The sequence below is a fragment of the Salmo salar genome, chromosome ssa21, assembly GCF_905237065.1.
Source record: "Salmo salar chromosome ssa21, Ssal_v3.1, whole genome shotgun sequence".
NCBI classification, from domain to species: domain Eukaryota; kingdom Metazoa; phylum Chordata; class Actinopteri; order Salmoniformes; family Salmonidae; genus Salmo; species Salmo salar.
In genome coordinates this window covers 16,461,761-16,485,387 of record NC_059462.1, presented here as the reverse complement: position 1 = coordinate 16,485,387, position 23,627 = coordinate 16,461,761, and the positions used below count along the sequence as shown (strand labels likewise).

The 23,627-nt window shown below is 42.6% G+C and overlaps 1 protein-coding gene across 1 annotated transcript; it reads left to right on the top strand.

The window, feature by feature from the left end:
• Positions 1 to 184: 184 nt before the first annotated feature.
• LOC106581771 (serine/threonine-protein kinase tousled-like 1-B) lies at positions 185 to 23,457 on the top strand. Its single transcript, XM_014164057.2, has 22 exons — positions 185 to 515; positions 12,672 to 12,793; positions 15,601 to 15,672; positions 17,136 to 17,174; positions 17,458 to 17,533; positions 17,622 to 17,665; positions 17,941 to 18,036; positions 18,226 to 18,312; positions 18,399 to 18,491; positions 18,791 to 18,901; positions 19,078 to 19,214; positions 19,455 to 19,643; positions 19,764 to 19,830; positions 20,214 to 20,311; positions 20,609 to 20,690; positions 20,783 to 20,874; positions 21,129 to 21,218; positions 21,316 to 21,485; positions 21,585 to 21,720; positions 21,826 to 21,937; positions 22,024 to 22,131; positions 22,424 to 23,457. Exons 2-22 carry the CDS (start codon positions 12,677 to 12,679, stop codon positions 22,592 to 22,594), a joined length of 2,187 nt encoding a protein of 728 aa, XP_014019532.1. The 5' UTR covers positions 185 to 515; positions 12,672 to 12,676; the 3' UTR covers positions 22,595 to 23,457.
• Positions 23,458 to 23,627: the final 170 nt, after the last annotated feature.

Below are 23,627 nucleotides of genomic sequence, written 5' to 3'. Positions count from 1 at the left end.
ATTACTGACTTACTAACTCCGAGACATAATTATTTTGGTGGGTGGCGGGAACGGCCTTCCATACACTGTATGTCAGTTACGATGTTCTCTTTCACGCATATTTTTGATGGCTTTTTCACCAGTGGCATTTTTCCTGGGTGCATGAACCTCGCGATAATGTTTGCACACGATGCGTGACGCTTGAAGTAAGGTACAACAGCACAGGGCACTTCCAGACGCACTGCAGAGGTGTGAGGAGGTTATGTCCAAAATGTTAAATTCCAACATTTTGTGAGGTTACCGGTGCAGCTGGGCTTATGTCTAAACATTGCAAGGTTTCAAAAATCACGAGATTGTACTGCCACTGACAGCGGTGTTTGTTTGCTTTGTCGTTTCAAAAAGTAGCTTGATGAGTGTCCAAAGTAACATTGGAAGTTTGGAGAGGACGCCATCTTGGCCCTAGCTCTCCACGTCCCCGACAGCACAGGGGTTGCTTTCTCAGCAACATATCACGGCAGTGGTGAAGGCCAAGGAAGGTACTGTAAAATAATTTTGGAAGAAAAGTATTTGTTACATGTTTTGTGAGTCGTTTTGTGGTACGTGCTAAGAATAGTCTTGAAATGAATTGCGTCTTGAGTTACACCGAAGCCATGATGGGCAGCAGCCTGCTAACGTTAGCTAGCCACTACAGTACTAGCTGGTGGTGTCTAACTGCAAATATATGAGGCAAACTAGCTAATTGGTCAATGTTAAGCACAGTACTTTAAACTACTGATACTTTGCTCGCAATTTAAGTTAATCAATTATTGACATGCTGAAGTGGAGTAGCGAGCGTGCTAGCTACTTGCCTTGCTGGCTAGCAAGTTTCCGATACAGAATTTGCTATCCAGGTAACGTTAGCTAGCTACTAACTGTCTCTACCGGCTACAAAGACAACGTTAACTACGTTACCTGTATCTATTGTTAAATGTTGCATTTGCTAGCCAACAAGCTAAGATGTCTGATTTAAAACAGGGACGTGACATGGAGGACCCATGGATTCAGTATTGCGAGATTTTCATGAGTTTCTGTGGACTACATGAATATATGTACATGCATACAGTAGTTAACTAGAATGATTTACTCCTTATCGATAATGATGCAATGGTGTCTGGCGACCCACGCCTTTTTTTTTTACATGAAGTTGGGATGGCATATTTTTATATTGCAGTAACCAGCTAAGTACACTTGTCATGAGAACCTACTGTGCAATGGATCATATTCGATTCAGAAACGGGTGTTTGCAATCAGAATTGTTTTGCACTCATTGACTATCAACAACAGTATAAGTGACTCAAGTATCCATCAACTATTACTGTGCTAATGACAGTACAGCATGCACATTCAATGGTTTGTGTGGACAGGACAGTGGCAATAGTTTAATAGGGGCAGTGTATTACTTTAGACAAGTAGTCAGCCTAAATGTCCTGCATGACAACTCAAGTCTTTGTGATGGTCTTTGCATGCCTTGTTATTGTTGTGATCTTTGTTGAGTGGGTATAATTTCTGTAACGTTTCAACAGGAATCTGTTCCAAAAACGTCGTAAATAACAAGTTTGCCGACAAACAACGCATACAAGGTTGTAAAGCGGCAGCATAAGATACCAGGTAGGGAGTGGGCTATTTAATTACGTTTTTCACGCACCACGTTTATACCGAAAAATCTCCTCACTCTGGTACCCTATGGACAAACATTAAGAATAAGCTACGTGCTGAGTTGGTGGCTAGTTGACTAGGTGAATTGATCATTCTACTTTGTATGCGTTGTATGTTGGTTTCCTTGTTACTTTACCAAGTTTTGTGAACAGATTCCTGTTAGGACTTTCCACAAATTATACCCATCTTTGTTTGTACCAGGTAACAGTACATATTTAAAGCAAATGTTCTGTTTCAACAGTGATTCACAGATTTCTAGACATTGGTCACATTCCTAAAATATTTACATTTTCTGAGCAAAATAAAACATTTTTTAAATAAAAATACAATCTTGGACATGACTAAAAGTATTTCAAAGTCATTTTAATTTAGAAAATCTGTTCCATGCATAAATGGAGGCATATTCAATAATATCCCAATGTTATCAAGGTTTGTTTTTGTCATACTACATCTGTTTGGGATTTTTGCAGTCAGTTTGCGGTGTACAAATTATAACTATAACCAGGTTTTCATCCAACATTTTTGTTGGTAAAGTACATGTCGTATAAAAAAAGGTAATCAGACTTTCGAAATGTTGACAAAACAAAATACGCTAGACAAGGTGCGATCTTTTTGTCGGTAAAATGAATGGAGCCTTTTTGTGCACATATTGATATAATAACCATGTAGAAGTAAATTTGAAGTCGCGCGACAATATGGTGTGTGGTTCTCGACTAGGACTTGGAAACCATGTAGTTTGTTAGGCTACAGATACAATAAGGTATATGAACTTCACGAGGTGAAAGTGCACGTGGTGATTGATTCTGCTTTCTAATAAATATCGGGGGTTCTGGAGACATGATCGATTGTTGGCCGGCATTTGACAAATAAAAATATCACTATTTTGTCCATAGTTATCTCATGTAGGCCAGCCTAACCGCGCTGTATCTGCAATCTGTTGGCTAGTGTGCACGTGCCAAGACCAGAGTGGGCACATTAGCGACGTAACGCAAATTTTGAACAGTAGAGTTGAAAATGTAATGGAAACCCATTTAATAACTTGTATCCTTTATACAGTACATGGGAATTTAACCACAGTTATTTTCATGTGCACTTGGTCATCACGAAAAGCCTTTCATCCGCAACAGGTCAATGTGATGGGGAAACTACTCGGATGGGAAAATGCATATTGTTTTTTATGCGGATGCATGTTTTGTTTTTTTCCCCTAGCACTACACAGCTGACTCAAATAACCAACTCATCATCAAGCTTTTATTATTTGAACCTGCTGTGTAGTGCTAGGGATAAAACCAAAAGGTTCACACCCGGGGGGCATGACCGAGTTTGGGAAACCCTGCTCTAGTCAGTCTAGTGCAACAGACTAAATTCTGAAAAGGGTGATAGGGTTGTCAAAGTATTGTAACCCAGAAGACATTTTATATGGCAGTGTTTCTCCAAAGTTATTTTTTATATATATATATATTTTTTCTTCTGGGGGGGGGGGACGGGACGGGACTATTTTTCTGTAATTCTGCACATTTTGTCATGGAGCTGAGAGAGAGATGACTGTTAATTTAAAGCTAATTTCCTGACAAATCTGCACATTCAATGGGTCCCCAATGGTTCAGAACAGTTTAAAAAGTGTTCTATAGCACCTGTCTGCTTCATTTCAATCCTATAATCATTAAGCAATCTGAAGTGGATAATGATATTTGGCAGTGAGCATTATTAAGTTGAGCATTATTTACTCTGTTACATGACATTTCTCAAGTTACTTCATGATGTACTGAAATATCTACTGGCAAGCTATAAAATTACATCACGAATCCCTGAGCTGACAAGGTAAACATGTCGTTCTGCCCCTGAACTGTTCCTAAGCCGTCATTGAAAATAAGAATTTGTTCGTAACTGACTTGCCTAGTTAAATAAAGGTAAAAAAGTTACTCACTCGCTTTACACTCAAATCAAAATGATCTTTGTCACATTTGCCAAATACAACAGATGTTGGCCTTACCATGAAATGCTAACTTATGAGCCCTTAAGCAACAATGCAGAGTAAATCTTTTTTTTTAAGTAGGAACAATTAGCTAAATAACCTAAAAGGAAAAATAGTAACACAAAAAAAGAATAACGAGGCTATATACCAGGGATTTTCATGCGGGGGTTAGTCAAGGTGATGTGTATATGTATGTAGGGGAACAGTGACTAGATAATAAACAGAGTAGCAGCAGCGTGTGTGTGAAGGAATGTTTGTGTGTGGCGTCAGTCAGGTTGCTCTCTGGTGCAGCTGTAGAACTTTTTTTCCAGGATTTGAGGTCCCATGCCAAATCTTTTCAGCCTCCTGAGGGGAACAGGCATTGTTGTGCTCTCTTCACGACTATGTTGGTGTGTTTAGAACATGATAGGTCCTTAGTGATGTGGAGACCAAGGAACTGAGGTTTCCTCGTGCCACACTCGCTTGTTTTTGTTAGGTTGAATGTGGTAAATCATGGCTGGTTTTCCATTTTATGTTCTTTCAACTTTTCCACTTTTGATGAATGATGTTATTGATGAATGATGTTGTTGCCATGCATAACTGCTGCTTATGATTACATTATCACTGAAAAATGCGAAATACCATAGTCTACATAATGCAAGTTCCACTTGGGCAGCTGTTGCATACAATTTATATTAAATCAAATGCATGTTTCTAACTGGAGATGCATAGCATTGTTGCACTGCATCGTCCTGGGTTTGTACGAAGACTCCCTAGGACCCCAGAGCACCACATTTTATTTCACCTCTACTCCACAAATGAGCTAAAGTGGCATCCATCTTGGGTGCCATGGAACCTGCTGTGGTACCTGATCCTTTCTGTCTCCAGGGTGTTGTGTCTTTTTTCATTCTTTCGCCTGTTTTGCATTCCCTGCCAGTTAGACTGCCTCCATCTGGTGTTGCAGCACCCACCACACTATGCGGATGAACAGCAAACTAATCTACAGTAGGCTAGTTGACATTAGGGATGTTAAACGGTTAGCTGCCCAAAATAAATTTGACCAGTCATGCTTATTGGTCTATAGGGTAATTAGCATAATTATGTTGTATTAAATTGTCGTGGAGTGGTTTGTAATGTTATTTTCGTTATGTCGTCATGCATCTTATTCATCACACGCATACAGAGCCTGGTTTGAGGAGTGGAAAAGCCTTCCTACCTGTCAGACTGTGCAAGAGGAGCTCAAGTCTGTAGGCTACTGTAGTGAAACCTAAGTCCAGTCATTGGGCAACAAATAACCATTCGCGTATTAAACTTTGGTGGCCACGATTTAAAAGGAGCTATTTTTAACTCGTAATTTAAGAGTGCCTCCCATTTGCCATTTGGGTGTATAGGCTGAAGCCTGCCTACCGTTGACTATCAGCGAGTCACCCACTGCTTTGCAATGTGAGCTTAAGGCAGTAAAACCTGCACGTTTTACTTCAAATAATGAGGCATGTTTTGCCCTGCGAAAATCCATCTGTAGAAATGTGGATGCAATTATTTTATAAAGACTTCCTCATGCCATTAACCAGCATTTCTCTCCTGTTCTATTGGTTTTCATATCAATTTTCTTTCGTTGTCCAGAAGCACAATCCTCGTCATATTAGTAACCCATCATAGTTGTTGCTATTAGATTCCCCCTTTTTCTACATTTCTGAAGGAGATTTTAATCTCTGTCACAACTGCTCGCATTAGGTTTAGAGCTGTGTTTTCCGCAAATTGCAATTTGGCAAATGTTTGAAAATGGCATTTTATTAGCTGCTTCATTATAGGAGTTGTGTGTTCAATAACAGGCTACAGCCTCTTGAACTGTAAGACGATAAGCTTGCTATTGTTGCATGTATCCACTAAGCTCTTAATAAAAAAATGTCCAGTCCTTGTATGCATCTGTAGTATCAGAGAGGAAGAGGCAAAGCAAGAGGTTTCACTCTTGCCAAAATTAGTCAAATATGCCCAATTCGTTTCTTTGGGCTTATTTTGGGCCTAAGCTTGTCGACTACTTTCCCGCCTTGGGATGACTCGCATTGTTAGGGCGGAAACATAACATCTCATTATATACAGATCTCTCATAGTATTTTCTGTTGGTCACACAATTTATTATTTTCCAAACAGTAACTGTTTGTTGACCAGGTAGAGGGTCAGTTAGACAGAAGCAAAATTGACAGAAATTTGCATCCCTAGTTGACATCATAGAATAGTAGCCTAAATGGGCTTTGAACTAGGCTATAGATTTAGCTATTTTTTAATTGGCCTATTTTATGCCTTAGCATGGTTTATACACTGAACAAAAGTAGCCCTTTGTGAGGGAAAAACTAATTCTGAACGGCTGGGCCTGGCTCCCCAGTGGGTGGGCCCATGCCCACCCATGGTTGCACCCCTGCACAGTCATGTGAAATCCATAGATTAGGGCCTAATGAATTCATTTCAATTGACTGATTTCCTTATTAACTGTAACTCAGTAAAATCTTTCATTGTTGCGTTAATATTTTTGTTTGGTATAGTTTCTCTTTTTCACTTGATCTTGCTGATTAAGCTATCCCCTTGCAATAAGAAGGTGGCTGGCAAGCTTCTTTTTTGTTGTTGCTGTGGACATTTTGGTAAAATGAGCTGGAGTGGTCCCTTTCTCGTGAAAGTAGAAATTGTTGGACAGGACAGTCGATTTGAACGATGGGTAGTCAGATTGTTCTTGTGGATTATGTGATGCCAATATAGGGAACAAATGAAGACTGTAGCACTAATGAGTGATATCTGGTCTAATTTTAGTCAGTCTAGCTCTTGCATAAAACATTTTCAGAACAAACCTATGTTGTGGGCAAATTGCTAGGTTGATGTAAGGGTGTTGATTTTAAGAGAGCTGCCAGAGAATAATTTGATATACATGTTTGTTCTCTGTTCCAGCTCGGATACTTTGGTGTTCTTTGTGAAAGCCAAGTAAAACAGCCAGCCCCAGGTCCCTTCGGCCCACTGCGCTTGTGGGAATTGTCTTGGAGACAGGCCTGCATTGTCTAACATGAGCGTGGAGAACAAGGTGGAGGAACTGTCGTCTTGTCTGTGGGTGCTGTAAACCACAGGCTGGTGGGAAACCACCATGGGTCGTACTGGCCAGAGTAGAGTGGCTTGTAATGTTCTTGTACTGGACACAGGAAAGACAGGGCATTGGCTTTTATTTAGGCGTTTCCTCCACTGGGTCTTCAACTTTACTGGATAATTGAATTCAGAACATTTATGGCAGTACCCGAGCACCCTTTTGAAAGTGAAATGTAGACCCACTTTTGACAAGCATTGCATTTGTAGTGCCCTATAAAATCGTATTTTTTTGTTGTTGCCTGATTCAGTTTTTTTCCGAAATTGTTTAGTTTACGATTTTCCCAGTTTTCAGGTTTTCGCTGGCAAAATCTCACTTTGTTAATAGAACATCACATTTTGCTGCTTTTCTTAGTCCACAACAATGCTTACACCACATCAGGAAACCTCTTAAGGTCTGGGGGGGGTCTTGCCACTGGGTTGATGAAAGTAATCCTGACATCATTCTGACTGGTAGGCAGTACTACAAAAGTAGCCTTTCGGAAAGCCTTTTACATTTACATTTAAGTCATTTAGCAGACGCTCTTATCCAGAGCGACTTACAAATTGGTGCATTCACCTTATAATATCCAGTGAAACAACCACTTTACAATAGTGCATCTAAATCATCTTTTCATCTCTACCAGAAGATTGTTATCATTAGCATTATCGCTAATGGCTACACAAAGTGTAGCTGTGCGTGCACGGGCATTTTCAGAAAGTTGCAGGGAAAATACAACCACTGATACATTTTGTTCGTGTCTTATGATTAACTTGGGCAAATTAATGTTCTAATAAGTTAAATACATTTTTGAATATTGTTGAATTCCATTCTAATGTCTGGATTCAATGAGGTTTATTCAAAATCGGTGTCTCTCTGGCATTATCTTTGGTCTGACTCTTGACAGTGGAAGTGGTGCGGCAGACATGATGCACTGACTGAACAGATCTTATGAGACCTCATAGCCCTTTGTAGATGCAAAATGGAGCGCATATTAGAGCAAGGCCATATCAGTGAAGTAGACCCCCACGGAGTCTGCTCTGAGGTTGTAGCTTGGAGAATTCCCTTAGCTGAGCTGTCTCCGAGGCCCTCAGGCTTGAGGGAGATTGAGAAAAGGAAGAGGATCGGACTGTTTAGGATCCAGCCTAGTAGTTGAAATCCTGTTTTTGCGGCTGTAGGCCTAATACTGTGTGCTTGTTTACATGTGAAATAATGAAGATATTGCCTAGGCCAGTTTATTTTTTTTAGGAACTCTGAGGCTTTCAACTTTATTCTTGAAAGTGTTAATAGTAGAATGCATAAGGTACATTTTTGGAAATTGGGTAGGGTATCAGCAGCTTTCCGTTCGTCATGTCAGTCATTGCAGACCTAAGAGCTACAGTTGAAGTCAGAAGTTTACATACACCTTAGCCAATACATTTAAACTCCGTTTTTCACAATTCCTGACATTTAATCCTAGTAACAATTCCCTGTCTTAGGTCAGTTAGGATCACCACTTTTTTTAAGAATGTGAAATGTCAGAATTATAGTAGATAATTATTTATTTCAGCTTTTATTTCTTTCATCACATTCCCCGTGGGTCAGAAGTTTACATGCACTCAATTAGCATTTGGTAGCATTGCCTTTAAATTGTTCAACATGGGTCAAACTTTTTGGGTAGGCTTCCACAAGCTTCCCACATTTACGTTGGGTGAATTTTGGCCCATTCGTCCTGACAGAGCTGGTGTAACTGAGTCAGGTTTGTAGGCCTCCTTGCTCGCACAAGCCTTTTCAGTTCTGCCCACACATTTTCTATAGGATTGAGGTTAGGGCTTTGTGATGGCTACTCCAATACCTTGACTTTGTTGTCCTTAAGCCATTTTGCCTCAACTTTGGGAGTATGCTTGGGGTCATTGTCCATTTGGAAGACCCATTTGTGACCAAGCTTTAACTTCCTGACTGATGTCTTGAGATGTTGCTTCAATATATCCACATCATTTTCCTACCTCATGATGCCATCTATTTTGTGAAGTGCACCAGTCCCTCCTGCAGCAAGCACCCCCACATGATGCTGCCACCCCAGTGCTTCCCGGTTGGGATGGTGTTCTTTGGCTTGCAAGCCTCCCCCTTTTTCCTCCAAACATAACGATGGTCATTATGGCCAAACAGTTCTATTTTTGTTTCATCAGACCAGAGGACATTTCTCCAAAAAGTACAATCTTTGTCCCCATGTGCAGTTGCAACCCGTAGTCTGGCTTTTTTTTATGGCGGTTTTGGAGCAGTGGCTTCTTCCTTGTTGAGCGGCCTTTCAGGTATGTCGATATCGGACTCGTTTTACTGTGGATATAGATGCTTTTGTACCGGTTTCCTCCAGCATCTTCACAAAGTCCTTTGCTGTTATTCTGGGATTGATTTGCACTTCGCACAAAGTACGTTCATCTCTAGGAGACTGACCGCGTCTCTTTCCTGAGTGGTATGGCGGCTGCGTGGTCCCATGGTGTGTATACTTGCGTACTATTGTTTGAACAGATGAACGTGGTACCTTCAGGCGTTTGGAAATTGCTCCCAAGGATGAACCAGACTTTGTGGAGGTCTACAATTTTTTTTTTTTCTGAGGTCTTGGCTGATTTCTTTAGATTTTTCCCATGATGTCAGGCACAGAGTTTGAATCAAATTATATCAATTAGCCTATCATAAGCTTCTAAAGCCATGACACAATTTTCTGTAATTTTCCAAGCTGTTTAAAGGAACAGTTAACTTAGTGTATGTAAACATCTGACCCACTGGAATTATGATACAGTGAAATAATCTGTCTAAACAACAATTGTTGGAAAAATTACTTGTCATGCAGTAGTAGATGTCCTAACAGACTTAACAAAACTATAGTTTGTTAACAAGAAATTTGTGGAGTGGTTGAAAATTGAGTTTTAATGGCTCCAACACAAGTGTATGTAAACTTCCGACTTCAATTGAATTTATAACTTGTCAGTAATGTCCAGATCAACAAGCCCATGTCAACTAACTTTTTTTTTGCTAGGTTTTGTAGCCCATTGATTTTGTTGGAATGTTTAAGTCCCTCCGATGTCATAAAGGACATGGCAAAATGTGTAGAATTGCTAGAAATTAGCTTTATAACTGCAGAATGTTCCCCAATGATGGGAGGCCCGAGTGGATTAAGTTTGTGAACCACTGGTGTAGGCTATTATCAACTCCAGTAAATGTAACCTTTATTTAACTAGGCAAGTCTGTTAAGAACATATTCTTATTTACACTGACAGCCAGACCCGGACAACGCTGGACCAATTGTGCGCCGCCCTATGGGACTCCCAATCACGGCCAGTTGTGATACAGCCTGGATTCGAGCCAGGGTGTTTGTAGTGACCCCTCTAGCACTGATATGCAGTGCCTTAGACCTCTGCGCAACTAGGGAGCCCCATATAGCTATAGAGCGCCATGTTTGGTTTGCCTTGCCTCTAACACTCATCAGGCAGAATGTTGTCAGGCATGTACCAGGATTAAGCTATGTCAAATATTTCAGTGTTAATAGACTGTTATCTTGAGGAGTATAAATGTAGGAAATGTCTCCCCTGCTCTGTTCAGATGTGAAGTATCCAGACATTTAGCCTATTAAACGTTTCAGAAATTGCTTTCAGCTGTTCTTTTGTGTGTGACGAGGGAACAATCCTCATTAGTTTTGCTTTGTCACTACCTTATTTTAGTTGGAGCTAAATGGATAGCTCTGTGGTAATGCCTTGTTTTAACAGATTATCTCTGCCGCCTTAGATGATCAGAGTATCCCCCAGGACTAATTATGAGGCTTATTCTGAAGGCCTTCAGGGTTCTAAGTCAATCGCGTTATTACCTTGCAGTTAAGACTTTGTGCCAGGCAGAAGCTGACTTGCCTTGTTAAATTAGCTGTATACCTGATCTCAGTTTTTCTGGCCAGAGCTTCAGAGCAAATCCACGAAACTCAACAAATGAAGTAGTTTTCAGATAATGGTGTATTTTTCAGTAGTTTCTCATCTTTGTCGTGGGAAAAATAAATTCAAGACGGACAGTCTGGTTTTCCTTTTGTATAAAAGAATACAGAGGATAGATGCAAGTTTACTGACTAGTAGGCTGCATGAAGATAGAATTCAGCCTCGCTACAGATTGTAACACCAGGTAATATGATTTAACTAAAAAAATAAGTGTCCATTATACTTGGAGTTACTGTTTGGTGTAGCACATTTTTGACCAAGCTTGGCGATCTACTGTCGTCGTCCACGATTCATGGAAACAGGAGTCTCGTAAAATGTCCAGTTGCAGGGTGTCCGTTTTTAAATTTAGAATTTGCTCCGTTATTAAAGTAGTCCAATGTGTGCGCTGCCATCTTGTCCATTTCAAGTCTCTTCTCATTGATTGAGACATTTTTAAGACTCCTGTTTCCACGAATCAAGGACGATGACCGTATCGCTAAAGTTGGTTACAAATTCTGTGCTTACTCCAAACGGTACCCAACCTGTAACTCTGTTAAATCCCATTATCTGGTGTTAGACTGCAGGCTGAGCTCAGCTACAGATTGTGTCAGGACATATATCAGATTGTGTCAGGGCATATATCACTCATGTCATGGGGAGGTGCCATGTTCCTCTGAGTCTTGTTGTACAGCTATGAAACTGAACTGACCTGGTTCAGAGGTGGGAGTGGTGGCGGCTGGGGGACACAACTTGGTTCAAGCTGTAATGATGTATGGAATGGGTGATCGTGATTCAGTCAGATCTCATCTGCAGCGTTGGATGAGTTAATGTTGTCACGATACCAGAATTTTTACTTCGATGCCAGGTTTAGTATCACGATGCGCGATACCGAAACAATACCGCAACAAAAAAGAGTACTAGCCAAAGTCACAGCATGGCACTTGATCCGGACAGAAACTCAGCTACTGCTCTGTTCAATCGTTTGCCATCTTTTGAGTTTAAAATCATTACATTTGTATGTCTTTTTTAAGAGCCATGTATGTGTTAATGAATAAATTATACAATCAATTTGACTTCGTTTTTACCAGTCTAACTACAAAACAACATGGTTATCATTTATTTGAATGGTAAATCTCCAGTTTTAGGTCTATTCACAATACAGGTGAATGCATATTATTCCATAGGAGTGTGTACATGCGTTGAGTTATTGAGCTTGTTTTAGCTGATTTCACGGGGCTACAGATGACAATCCCTTCCATTTAGGACTTATTTAATTGGAAACTGCTAGGAGAACATTATTGTACTGATCAACAACATTTGCATAAGAAGCAGTCTCTTCTATTCTAAAAGTGTGCGCTGTCTCTAAGAAAGTAATGAAGTCATTCACAGGGGGAGTTTAACTTTGGAGTCTGGCTTTGGCTATGGAATCTAGTGGAAACCAGACGGGAGGCGAGGGAGATGAAGTTAATGAGTTTCTGGTGGCAAGCGAGACTAAGTAAATGAATTATGTTTTTGATGACAGTCAGCTTTGAAATCAGCATATTTAGCATTATGGTTTGCATATCATCACAAACTACTAGAGTAGTGAATTCATTCAGCTGGAAGCTAACAGGGTAAATTGGCCTACAATTTAAAGCTGGAAGCTACCGGTATCATCTTCCATTTTGAAGTGTTCTAGCCTGTTTTGGACATTGTTTTGCGAACAGTAATGAACAGTTTCTACCTCTCTACATGAGTGGGGAGCAGCCCAGGTGGCTCTAGCAATGAATAAGTGGAGCAGGATCTTTGCTCTTCACGCTATATAGGGGCTGCGCTAATGGACTTGATCCTCTCAATCACGTGAGACGCGTTTGACAGAAGTACCGAACATAAAAATTTGAGTACTGTTTTTGTTTTATCACAAAAGTACCGACGTTTCGGTATACCATGCAACGCAAGGAGTAGGCAGTAAGTGGTTTACATGATAGTGTGCAGGTTCTGAGGTGTTGCTCCTCTCTTCCAGGCACCATGGAGGAGCTGCACAGCCTGGACCCCCGGAGACAAGAGCTGCTGGAGGCTCGATTCATGGGCGGGGTCAGTGGCAGCACCGGGGGCAGCACTGGCAGCACCAGCGGGGGAACCAAAGTGAGTGAGCGTGTGTCAAACCCACCGATCCTCACACCGTTTCCCCTATATTAATTTAGCAGCTTGGCCCGCTGTTGCCGTCACTACCCAAAAAATTATTACACTTTATGTATATACACTGCTCAAAAAAATAAAGGGAACACTTAAACAACACAATGTAACTCCAAGTCAATCACACTTCTGTGAAATCAAACTGTCCACTTAGGAAGCAACACTGATTGACAATACATTTCACATGCTGTTGTGCAAATGGAATAGACAACAGGTGGAAATTATAGGCAATTAGCAAGACACCCCCAATAAAGGAGTGGTTCTGCAGGTGGGGACCACAGACCACTTCTCAGTTCCTATGCTTCCTGGCTGATGTTTTGGTCACTTTTGAATGCTGGCGGTGCTTTCACTCTAGTGGTAGCATGAGACTGAGTCTACAACGCACACAAGTGGCTCAGGTAGTGCAGCTCATCCAGGATGGCACATCAATGCGAGCTGTGGCAAGAAGGTTTGCTGTGTCTGTCAGCGTAGTGTCCAGAGCATGGAGGCGCTACCAGGAGACAGGCCAGTACATCAGGAGACGTGGAGGAGGCCGTAGGAGGGCAACAACCCAGCAGCAGGACCGCTACCTCCGCCTTTGTGCAAGGAGGAGCAGGAGGAGCACTGCCAGAGCCCTGCAAAATGACATCCAGCAGGCCACAAATGTGCATGTGTCTGCTCAAATGGTCAGAAACAGACTCCATGAGGGTGGTATGAGGGCCCGACATCCACAGGTGGGGGTTGTGCTTACAGCCCAACACCGTGCAGGACATTTGGCATTTGCCAGAGAACACCAGGATTGGCAAATTCGCCACTGGCGCCCTGTGCTCTTCACAGATGAAAGCAGGTTCACACTGAGCACGTGACAGAGTCTGGAGAAGCCGTGGAGAACGTTCTGCTGCCTGCAACATCCTCCAGCATGACCGGTTTGGCAGTGGGTCAGTCATGGTGTGGGGTGGCATTTCTTTGGGGGGCCGCACAGCCCTCCATATGCTCCCCAGAGGTAGCCTGACTGCCATTAGGTACCGAGATGAGATCCTCAGACCCCTTGTGAGACCATATGCTGGTGCGGTTGGCCCTGGGTTCCTCCTAATGCAAGACAATGCTAGACCTCATGTGGCTGGAGTGTGTCAGCAGTTCCTGCAAGAGGAAGGCATTGATGCTATGGACTGGCCCGCCCGTTCCCCAGACCTGAATCCAATTGAGCACATCTGGGACATCATGTCTCGCTCCATCCACCAACGCCATGTTGCACCACAGACTGTCCAGGAGTTGGCGGATGCTTTAGTCCAGGTCTGGGAGGAGATCCCTCAGGAGACCATCCGCCACCTCATCAGGAGCATGCCCAGGCGTTGTAGGGAGGTCATACAGGCACGTGGAGGCCACACACACTACTGAGCCTCATTTTGACTTGTTTTAAGGACATTACATCAAAGTTGGATCAGCCTGTAGTGTGGTTTTCCACTTTAATTTTGAGTGACTCCAAATCCAGACCTCCATGGGTTGATAAATTGGATTTCCATTGATTTATTTTTGTGATTTTGTTGTCAGCACATTCAACTATGTAAAGAAAAAAGTATTTAATAAGATTACTTCTTTCATTCAGATCTAGGACGTGTTGTTTAAGTGTTCCCTTTATTTTTTTGAGTATATATATATATATATATATAGAACAAAAAATATAAATGCCGCAATTTCAAACATTTTAGTGAGTTAGTTCATATAAGGAGATTAGTCAATTGCATTAAATCCATTAGGCCCTAATCCATGGATATCACATGACTGGGAATACAGATATTCTTCTGTTGGGAACAGATATCTAAAAAAGAAAAGTGGGGTCGTGGAACAGAAACCAGTCTGTATCTGGTGTGACCACCATTTGCCTCATGCAGCACGACACATCTCCTTTGCATAAAGATGATTTTATTTAACTAGACAAGTCAGTTAAGAATATTTCTTAATCCGGCCAAACCCTAACCCGGAGGACGCTGGGCCAATTGTGCGTCGCCCTATGGGACTCTCAATCACGGCCGGTTGTGATGCAGCCTGGAATCGAACCAGGGTCTGTAGTGATCCTTCTAGCACAGGGACATTTTCAGCTTCTAGGATTCATGTACAGATCCTTGCGACATGGGGCCGTGCATTATCATGCTGAAACATGAGGTGATGGCAGCTGATGAATGGAACGACAATGGGCCTCAGGATCTCATCGCTGTATCTCTGTGCATTCAAATTGCCATCGATTTTAAATGCAATTGTGTCCGTAGCTTATGCCTGCCCATACCATAACCCCACCGCCACAATGGGGCACTCTGTTCACAATGTTGACATCAGCAAACCGCTCATTCACACGACCCCATACACTGTCTGCCATCTGCCCGGTAAAGTTGAAATCGCCATTCATCTGTAAAGAGCACACTTTTCCAGCGTGCCAGTGGTCATCTAAGGTGAGCAATTGCCCACTGATGTCGATTACGATGCCGAACTGCAGTCAGGTCAAGACCCCGGTGAGGACGACGAGCACGCAGATGAGCTTCCCTGAGGCGGTTTCTGGCAGTTTGTGCAGAAATGATTCGCTTGTGCAAACCCACAGTTTAACCAGCTGCCTGGGTGGCTGGTCTCAGACGATCCGGCCGGTGAAGAAGCCAGATGTGGAGGTCCTGGGCTGGCGTGGTTACACGTGATATGTGGTTATAAGGCCGGTTGTGCGTACCGCCATATTCTTTTTAAATGACGTTTAAATAGAATATTCTAATGAACTTCTGTTTTGATTTCAGGCCTTGACAAACAATGAATGTTCAAATCAAAGTTTTGGAAGCCTGGGGTCCTCCAGTGACAAAGAGTCAGAGGTATGTTTATTAACATGATGTTCTTAAAGGTTTTAGTGAAAAATGAATGACTGTGCAATTTTGTTTTGAACAGGCTGTCAGACAGTATAACTGGTATCTACGGCTTTTCTGGATTTGTTTCTTTAGTCTTTGACGTTCCATCTTGTTTGGCTCAGACCTATGTTTTGATTGGAAGTGGGCTGGTTGGTGTGAGCGGGGAGATCACACGGAGAGTGAGTGAAGGGGAGAGGAGCTGGGCCCTGTTATCCTCCTTGTCGCTGGTGAGAACGTCAGACGCGACTTAAGATGGCGCTAGAGAGAATAAAAATGTGCGGAATCTTGCTGTGATTAAACTGCGTTCTTGTGACGCATAATGCCACGCGCTCTCACATCTCTGTACAAACACGGTTTGTGCCAGACTCTCTGCCAGGGCAGCCTGATCATCCTGCATGCCGAGTCTGAGCCTCCCTCCACGCTGCTCTCCTGTGTTTTGGCAGCACAGCTCGCTAATGAAGGGAAAACACAAATGGCCTCCAATTTGGAGGGGCAGCAGTGTCGCAAGTCTGTGGGGTGGTGGACTCCCAACATCGCTGACTGTAGGGTTAACCTAAGAAGCCTGAACCTCCGCAATGTGGAGTCTGCACGTATATTAGCAACCTGACTGCGGGTGATTGTCTGCTCCCCTCCCGTCTAGTTCGTGTGGTGTAATAAGTCACTGATGGAGGCCTGTGAGCGAGCATGATCGAGGAGGCAGAATAACACCTCTCTGGCCTTTTCTGCCGCAGACATGATGAATCTGCACAGATAACACCCAAACATCCCCCCCGGCCCCCATACGTCACACCCTCCCTAACGATGCATTGGTGAAACTGTCAGACCTCCGCCTGTCAGCAGATTCCCTGCACAAGGCTCTGTCCTGGTTCTGGGGCCTGTAAATCTTATTTTGTAAAAATATCACGAGGGTTCCTGTGCCCTGTTGAAATGGGCTCCTCATGTTAGACTTCGATTTGGTTCGGGTTTTTGCAGTTTAACCATTGTAATGCTTGCTTTTTTTTGTAGGTCCAGAAATAATCCTCATCCTCTATCTTAGAGGTCGTTGATTCAATGAAAATGGTTGCTTTTCTTTAGCTGATTCCTTGCTTTGTTTGGCGATTACCTTCTTTTCTTGTTTAGCTCATAAGCTGATTTGAATCAGACATTAGAAAAGGCTAGTTAGTCTGTGCTACAGTTTAGTTACATGCTGTAGTCGCTTTTCCTCTATTTCTCACAGCCTGTGGCCCAAAACTGCCAACGGGGGTCTGCATCGGTCATAAATAAGCATCCTCTCCCCACTGGAAGTTCTCGCACAACTACCTCATTAAAGCTTTCCATTACAATTGATCTCTTTTCAGAACAGGCTAATTATGAGCTCGATTAATTATGCATTTTGGTTTTACGTTGAACTCATTCTCTGTACCCCTCCTGCCTTTTTTTCCTGTTTGCAGAGCTCAGACGTGAAAAGGGGGAGCTCTCCTGCATACTCGGTAGGTGCTCATTGTATTTGAAATACTAGGCTATGTTCCCCGTCCTTTTTCAGCTACTGGGCGGCGGGGCAGCATTGGTCGGTCAGTTCACCGACATTCAGGAGTCCTTAGCAGGCTGTAGACTTGTGATTTATGTGTTGCTGCTACAGTGTATTCACTATGCTTTTGTTTTTCAAACACAGACATTTTAAATCCTAATCTGGACAATTCAAGGAATCAAAATGATTGTATTTGTACAACCGACCAGATAGTGGTCATTGGTGAAACAGTTTGTCCTTTACAGACTCCTGAAAAGAAACACTCTGAATCGTCCAGAGGAAGAAAGAGGAAACCTGACACCCAGTCAGAGAACAGCCAAGGTAACTTCCCTCAAGCTGTTTCTGTTGTACTCCAGGTACAGTCATCGATGTCTGAAAGTCAATGCTAATTGTATTTTCTCTCTCACAGGGAAGTCTATTGTGCGAGGACCCAAAATTAGTGATTATTTTGATGTAAGTTATTCTTTTTTTGGGGGGGGGGGGTTGAAAATTGAAATGATACTCTTATCCTGAGTGAGCTGGGCTTAGTCCCTGTGTCGTGGAGCGCCACGTTTGATGTTCAGCAGAGGTTTTTAGAGAATATCAATGAAGCCGTGATGTGATCCATTTCACACACAGGCCAGCTCTCAAATGAACAAAACCGGACATAAAGGAGGCTTTCTGTGCCAATGTTGTTGCCAAGTGTCAGGCGACGATGTCACTCACACTGGTGGTCTCTCTTTCTCCAGTTCCATGGAGGGAACGGGTCCAGTCCTGTGAGAGGTCTCCCCTCTGTGATCCGCTCACCTCAGAACTCACATTCCCACTCTGTGCAGGGTTCCAGTGTAAGTAACCCCATATCCACTTCAATTCCTTTATTGCTTGTTGGCTTTATAAACGTATGAAGAAAGCATAGTAGCCTTGTCCAAGCCAGAATGGCCCATTTAAAAAAAATATATATAACACAGTCAATGTTTTGAAGAAATTGACTACCATTTTAGATATGCTAACAATTGTTGTCCCTTGGGTTTCAGATTAGGCAAAACAGCTCATCGCCTACGAGTCTGTCTTTTGGGGAACATGTGATGCATCCAAGGCAGTTAGCAATCAAATGTGTGCAGGTGAAGATGACCACCACTGTAGTATGTGTGTTCAGCACTTTGGACTGTGTGTCGCGAACAAATTCTTAACTCGTTTTTAATTGCAGACTGACCTGACGGGGCTCAAGTTGGCTGCCCTGGAGATGAACAAGAACCTGGACCTTGAGAAAAAAGAAGGCAGAATTGATGATTTGCTTAGAGTAAGGGAAATATGGCTAATGGACAGAACACATCAGCGGAACATTCCTAACTCCCTCATTGAGTTGAAGTATCAGTGATGTATTAATGTGACGCCACTGAACACATGGATCAATTAAAAAGGCTCGCCGTGCTGCACGTAGACCTAAAGTGCGTACAAAAATGTGTGTTATTCAATGCTAGGCTGACATGCTTGGGAAGTTAGCTGCAATGTTCTTATTTCTACGGTAGGAGTGTTTAGAGGGCTTATGGTTTTACTAGGGTTGTAATATGATAAACCTGATTTGTTTCTTCTCCATAGGCGAACTGCGATCTCAGGAGACAGATAGACGAACAACAGAAATTACTTGAAAAGTACAAAGAACGCTTAAATAAATGCATCACCATGAGCAAGAAGTTGCTCATAGAAAAGGTACTTCCCTTTCGTTTCAAGGCGGAATGTCTGAAGCTAGCATATATATATATATATATATATATATATATATATATATATATATATATATATATATATATACATTTTTTTTAACATTGTGACAAGCCTGTATGAGTACTCAGTCAGTGACGTCTGTCATTGTTTGTGTTGCCTAGAGCACCCAGGAGAAACAGGCGTGCCGGGAAAAGAGTATGCAGGACAGACTACGGTTAGGCCATTTCACCACTGTGCGACATGGAGCCTCTTTCACAGAGCAGTGGACCGATGGCTTTGCCTTCCAAAACCTAGTCAAGTTGAGTATCTTGGTCTCCTTGTCAAAGTTGTCTCAAGTCAACTTAACCATAGTTGAGAAATTTATCGAGCTACACGTCTTTCTCTTTCAACAAAGTTCAGTCTGTTCAGGTATCGAAGAAAAGTTTGTAGAATTTGTACTGGCGTGTATCATTTTCCTCTTTATTCTAAAGGCTTATCCAGGGTAAAACTCAGGCTTGGCAGAAATGGTATTGATTACATAGAACATCTTTATCTGCAGACAGCAAGAGTGGATAAACCAACAGAGGGAGGATATCGAGAAGCAGAGGAAACTCCTAGCCAAAAGGAAACCCCCATCGTCCAGCAACTCCCAAGCACCAACCACAAACTCTGAGCCAAAGCAACGCAAAACCAAGGCAGTGAACGGAGCAGAGAATGATCCCTTTCTGAAGCCCAGCCTACCTCAGCTGTGAGTGCCCTTGTCCTCCCTACCTTTGGCTAAGCACACAAGACGCTAGATATCTGTCAACAAATATGCTTGATCCTGTTGCTTTCATTTCTCATGATCTTTTGTTGGTTCATTCCAAAGGTTGACTCTAGCTGAGTATCACGAGCAGGAAGAGATCTACAAACTACGACTCGGGCACCTCAAAAAGGTCAGTGTGCCAACCTGGCAGATCTAGGCAACACGAGCAGAGTGTTTGTTTAATGCGTCGCATTGTTCAAGTCGATCCAATCGTGATTAGACATCCTGACACTGTTCCCTGATGTAGAACCACTAACAGTTCCACTCTGCTTAGAGATTCTGTGGACATTTTCCCTGAATTTCCCCTCAACATATAGTTAATTCAATTGTTTTCTAGGTGAATAAGCATCAAGAGGGTTTGCCCTAGAGACAGACTTGCTACCAAGTCAACCGTTAATATTTAATACAAGGCTAGTCAGCCGAGGCGTAGAAGTGAGTTTTGATGAGCTCCCCTCTCCTTGTAGTGAGTCCTCTGATGTTCCTCTGTATGTTTGTGTGTGAATCATTTTATAGGAAGAAGCGGAAATCCAGGTGGAGCTGGAGCGTCTGGAGAGAGTGCGGAACCTTCACATTCGGGAACTTAAGAGAATAAATAACGAGGACAGTTCACAGTGAGTCTGATCACTGGCATCTCTGTGATGTCAGGGAATACGCACAGGGGCTCCTGCTGACAGAGATGGTTCAGTTAGACACTGGAGAGGCAGTCATGGTGCTTGTCACAAGTCATTTTCAATATCCGTGTTTTCCATTCTGCCACACGATGTAAAATGAGCCTGTTTTTTTTCCCCCCTGACTAGCATTTCAATAATGAGGTCCCTCTTTCTAGCCATTAGTTGTTTTTGAGTTGGTGAAAGTCCTACCATCGAGTTAATTCCTAATGAGATTCTGACCTTGTTTTTGTTTGAAAGATTCAAAGACCATCCGACTTTGAACGAGAGATATCTACTGTTACATCTTCTGGGAAGAGGAGGCTTTAGTGAAGTTTACAAGGTGAGTTTATATTCGACCTGTGTATTCATGTCGTCAGTTTGCATCTACAAGTCTTTGTTTGAGTGGACCAGTCCAGAACCTTTCTGTTATAGGCGTTTGACTTGATTGAGCAACGCTATGCTGCTGTGAAAATTCATCAGCTCAACAAGAACTGGAGAGAGGAGAAAAAGGAGAATTATCACAAGTATGTTCCACATTAAATCGTTGCCATTTTCTCCGTGTTCTTATTCAACACTGTGTGGCGGTATCGAGTCAGTTTTATGAATCACAGTAACAACACAGTTTTTCAAAATGTATTTACTTGTAATGCACCGGCTTTAAGCTTATTGTTCTACTCCATCTGCTTAATATCTGGGTTATTCAGTCATACTGCTGTGCTCCTACTGCCTGGTGTCATTCAGTTGGTTGCCCATGGTAACATTGCTCACCTTGTTGCAGACATGCCTGTCGGGAGTACAGAATACACAAGCAGCTGGACCACCCCAGAATCGTCAAGCTGTATGACTACTTCTCACTGGACACAGACACGTAAGTTAACCTTGCTTATTGTACTGACTAATATATATCTATATATATCTCTTGTCACTGCCGTTTACACATTGCTCATTTTATGATGCCCCCAAAGGTTTTGCACAGTTTTGGAATACTGTGAAGGCAATGACCTGGACTTCTACTTGAAGCAGCACAAGCTGATGTCGGAGAAGGAGGCCCGCTCCATCGTCATGCAGATTGTGAATGCGCTCCGATATCTGAACGATATCAAGCCCCCCATCATCCACTATGACCTCAAGCCGGGTGAACGAACGCTCGCACACACCTGAATGATATCCCATACTGGGAGGGCTCCAATTATTTCTGATGCAATGTGCTCATTTGTTCTGTTCCAATTTCAAGGTAACATCCTGCTTGTTGATGGCACAGCGTGTGGGGAAATCAAAATCACAGACTTCGGTTTGTCCAAAATCATGGACGACGACAGCTACGGTGCAGATGGCATGGACCTGACATCACAAGGAGCAGGGACCTACTGGTAAGAAGTGCCACCGCATACACGTGTCATGGGACCAGCACATTATTTGGGTGATATGATGCTTGACATGTGGGCAGACATCATTTTGTTTTTGTTTTCTCAAAGGTACTTGCCTCCGGAGTGTTTTGTTGTTGGCAAAGAACCTCCAAAGATTTCCAACAAGGTGGACGTGTGGTCTGTGGGTGTCATCTTTTTCCAGTGTTTGTATGGAAGAAAAGTACGTTTTTAAAGAACTGGTTTTATTGATTTACCAAAATGAGTGTCGAGAAAATAAGTTGACGCTGAGCCTTATTTCTTTTTCAGCCGTTCGGCCACAATCAGTCTCAGCAGGATATCCTGCAGGAGAACACAATACTTAATGCAACCGAAGTTCAGTTTCCTGTCAAGCCTGTTGCCAGTAATGAAGCAAAGGTGAGGGATCATTTGTGTTCTGAATATTACCATCTGACTGCAATTGTCACTTCTACTTCATCTTCTTTAATAGTTTTGCATTGTTTTATGATCAATTCCTGTATTTGGCATTGCTTTTGTCGAGACCGCTAGTGTTCACAGTAAGGTACAGACATCACAGGCCCTTTTGAGATGCATTTCTGTCCAGCCATAAGTTATGATCACCAGCATACTCAACGTATTGCTCTGTTTAATCATTTTAATTGGTTCTCAGTGCCCGTGTTTTGAACGATGTCGCCTTTTATTCCCCAAGGCCTTTATAAGGCGCTGCCTGGCATACAGGAAGGAGGACCGGTTTGATGTTCACCAGCTGGGAAGGGATTCCTACCTGCTTCCTCACATGAGGAGGTCCAACTCTTCAGGGAACCTGCAGATGGGTGCCGGTGGCTCAGGACCTGCCGCCTCCAGTATCATTTCATACTGAGGGCTGGTCCTGAACTGACTGAATTACTGCCTGGCTGCCCCACGCCTGCAGAGCCCCCCTCCCCCATAGGACCGTGTGTGGGGGAGAGGAGCTACATGCCAACTAGCGGTGTATGGAAGGACAAGAGGGCCATAGACACTGCAGACTGAATGGTGTGGAGTTAGGCCTTCGCCTGTACTGTGCTGTTTCAAATGTGTTTTCTAAAGACTAATGAAAGGATGTTTAAAGAACATAAGTGAATGACTTTGTAAAGGTTGAATAGAGCACTGCTACAGACAAAGTACCTTGAAGAAATGTGACTGGACACTTGAGTTTCTTTTGCTGGTGGAAGCCTTATAGGGCCAACTGGCAGCCTGCTGTTTTTAGAACTGTTAACATCCTCTTGCAAGGGTGCAAATGCTTTAGCTGCGAAGAGGTTCCTTTTTCACCATCAATTTGGCTGTTTGTTTTTTGTTTTCAGCGAAAGTGTTAGGTTTTAATTTGAGTTGTACAATTAGCTATGAGAATGTAATTTTAGCATACAAGTGGCATTATTGTCATTTAGGCCCAGGCAGCATACTAATGTTGAATGCACAAAATAACCAAATGTAGACGAATGGCAATGTACAGAATAATATGCAGGATGATTAAAAATAATTCCTTCAAGAGTAAATGTATATTTGCTGTACAGAAGATTTTCAGATTTTGAATTGCAGCTGTACCATGGTTTAACAATTTCCCTTGTACATTTATGTCCTGGAGTGTTTTCATTTTGCTGCTTTTGATGTTACTTTTTAAAGGGCTGTATGATCCACTTTGGGTACAATTGTACAGTTCTATAAAAAGAATAAATGATGACTGATAATAAATACCAGGAAATCATAGCATGCCATACGAGTGACTTCTTTTGGAGACGGTGGGAGAAGCACTCCGCTGTTCCATTTGATGGATAAGGGCTTTATTGAAACTGAGGGGAAGATCAAAGTATGATGAGTACTCCTTGTCGCTGCAGTCAGGCGTCTGTGACCAGACGGTGACCTTCAGGTTATTTGCA

Bases quoted from the DNA above. Each gene is read 5' to 3' on its own strand.
- LOC106581771 (XM_014164057.2), top strand. From the start codon at position 12,677: ATGGAGGAGCTGCACAGCCTGGACCCCCGGAGACAAGAGCTGCTGGAG. The intron at 17,534-17,621 runs GTAACTTCCCTC...TCTCTCTCACAG, and splicing joins CCAGTCAGAGAACAGCCAAG to GGAAGTCTATTGTGCGAGGA. The intron at 20,691-20,782 runs GTGAGTTTATAT...TTTCTGTTATAG, and splicing joins GCTTTAGTGAAGTTTACAAG to GCGTTTGACTTGATTGAGCA.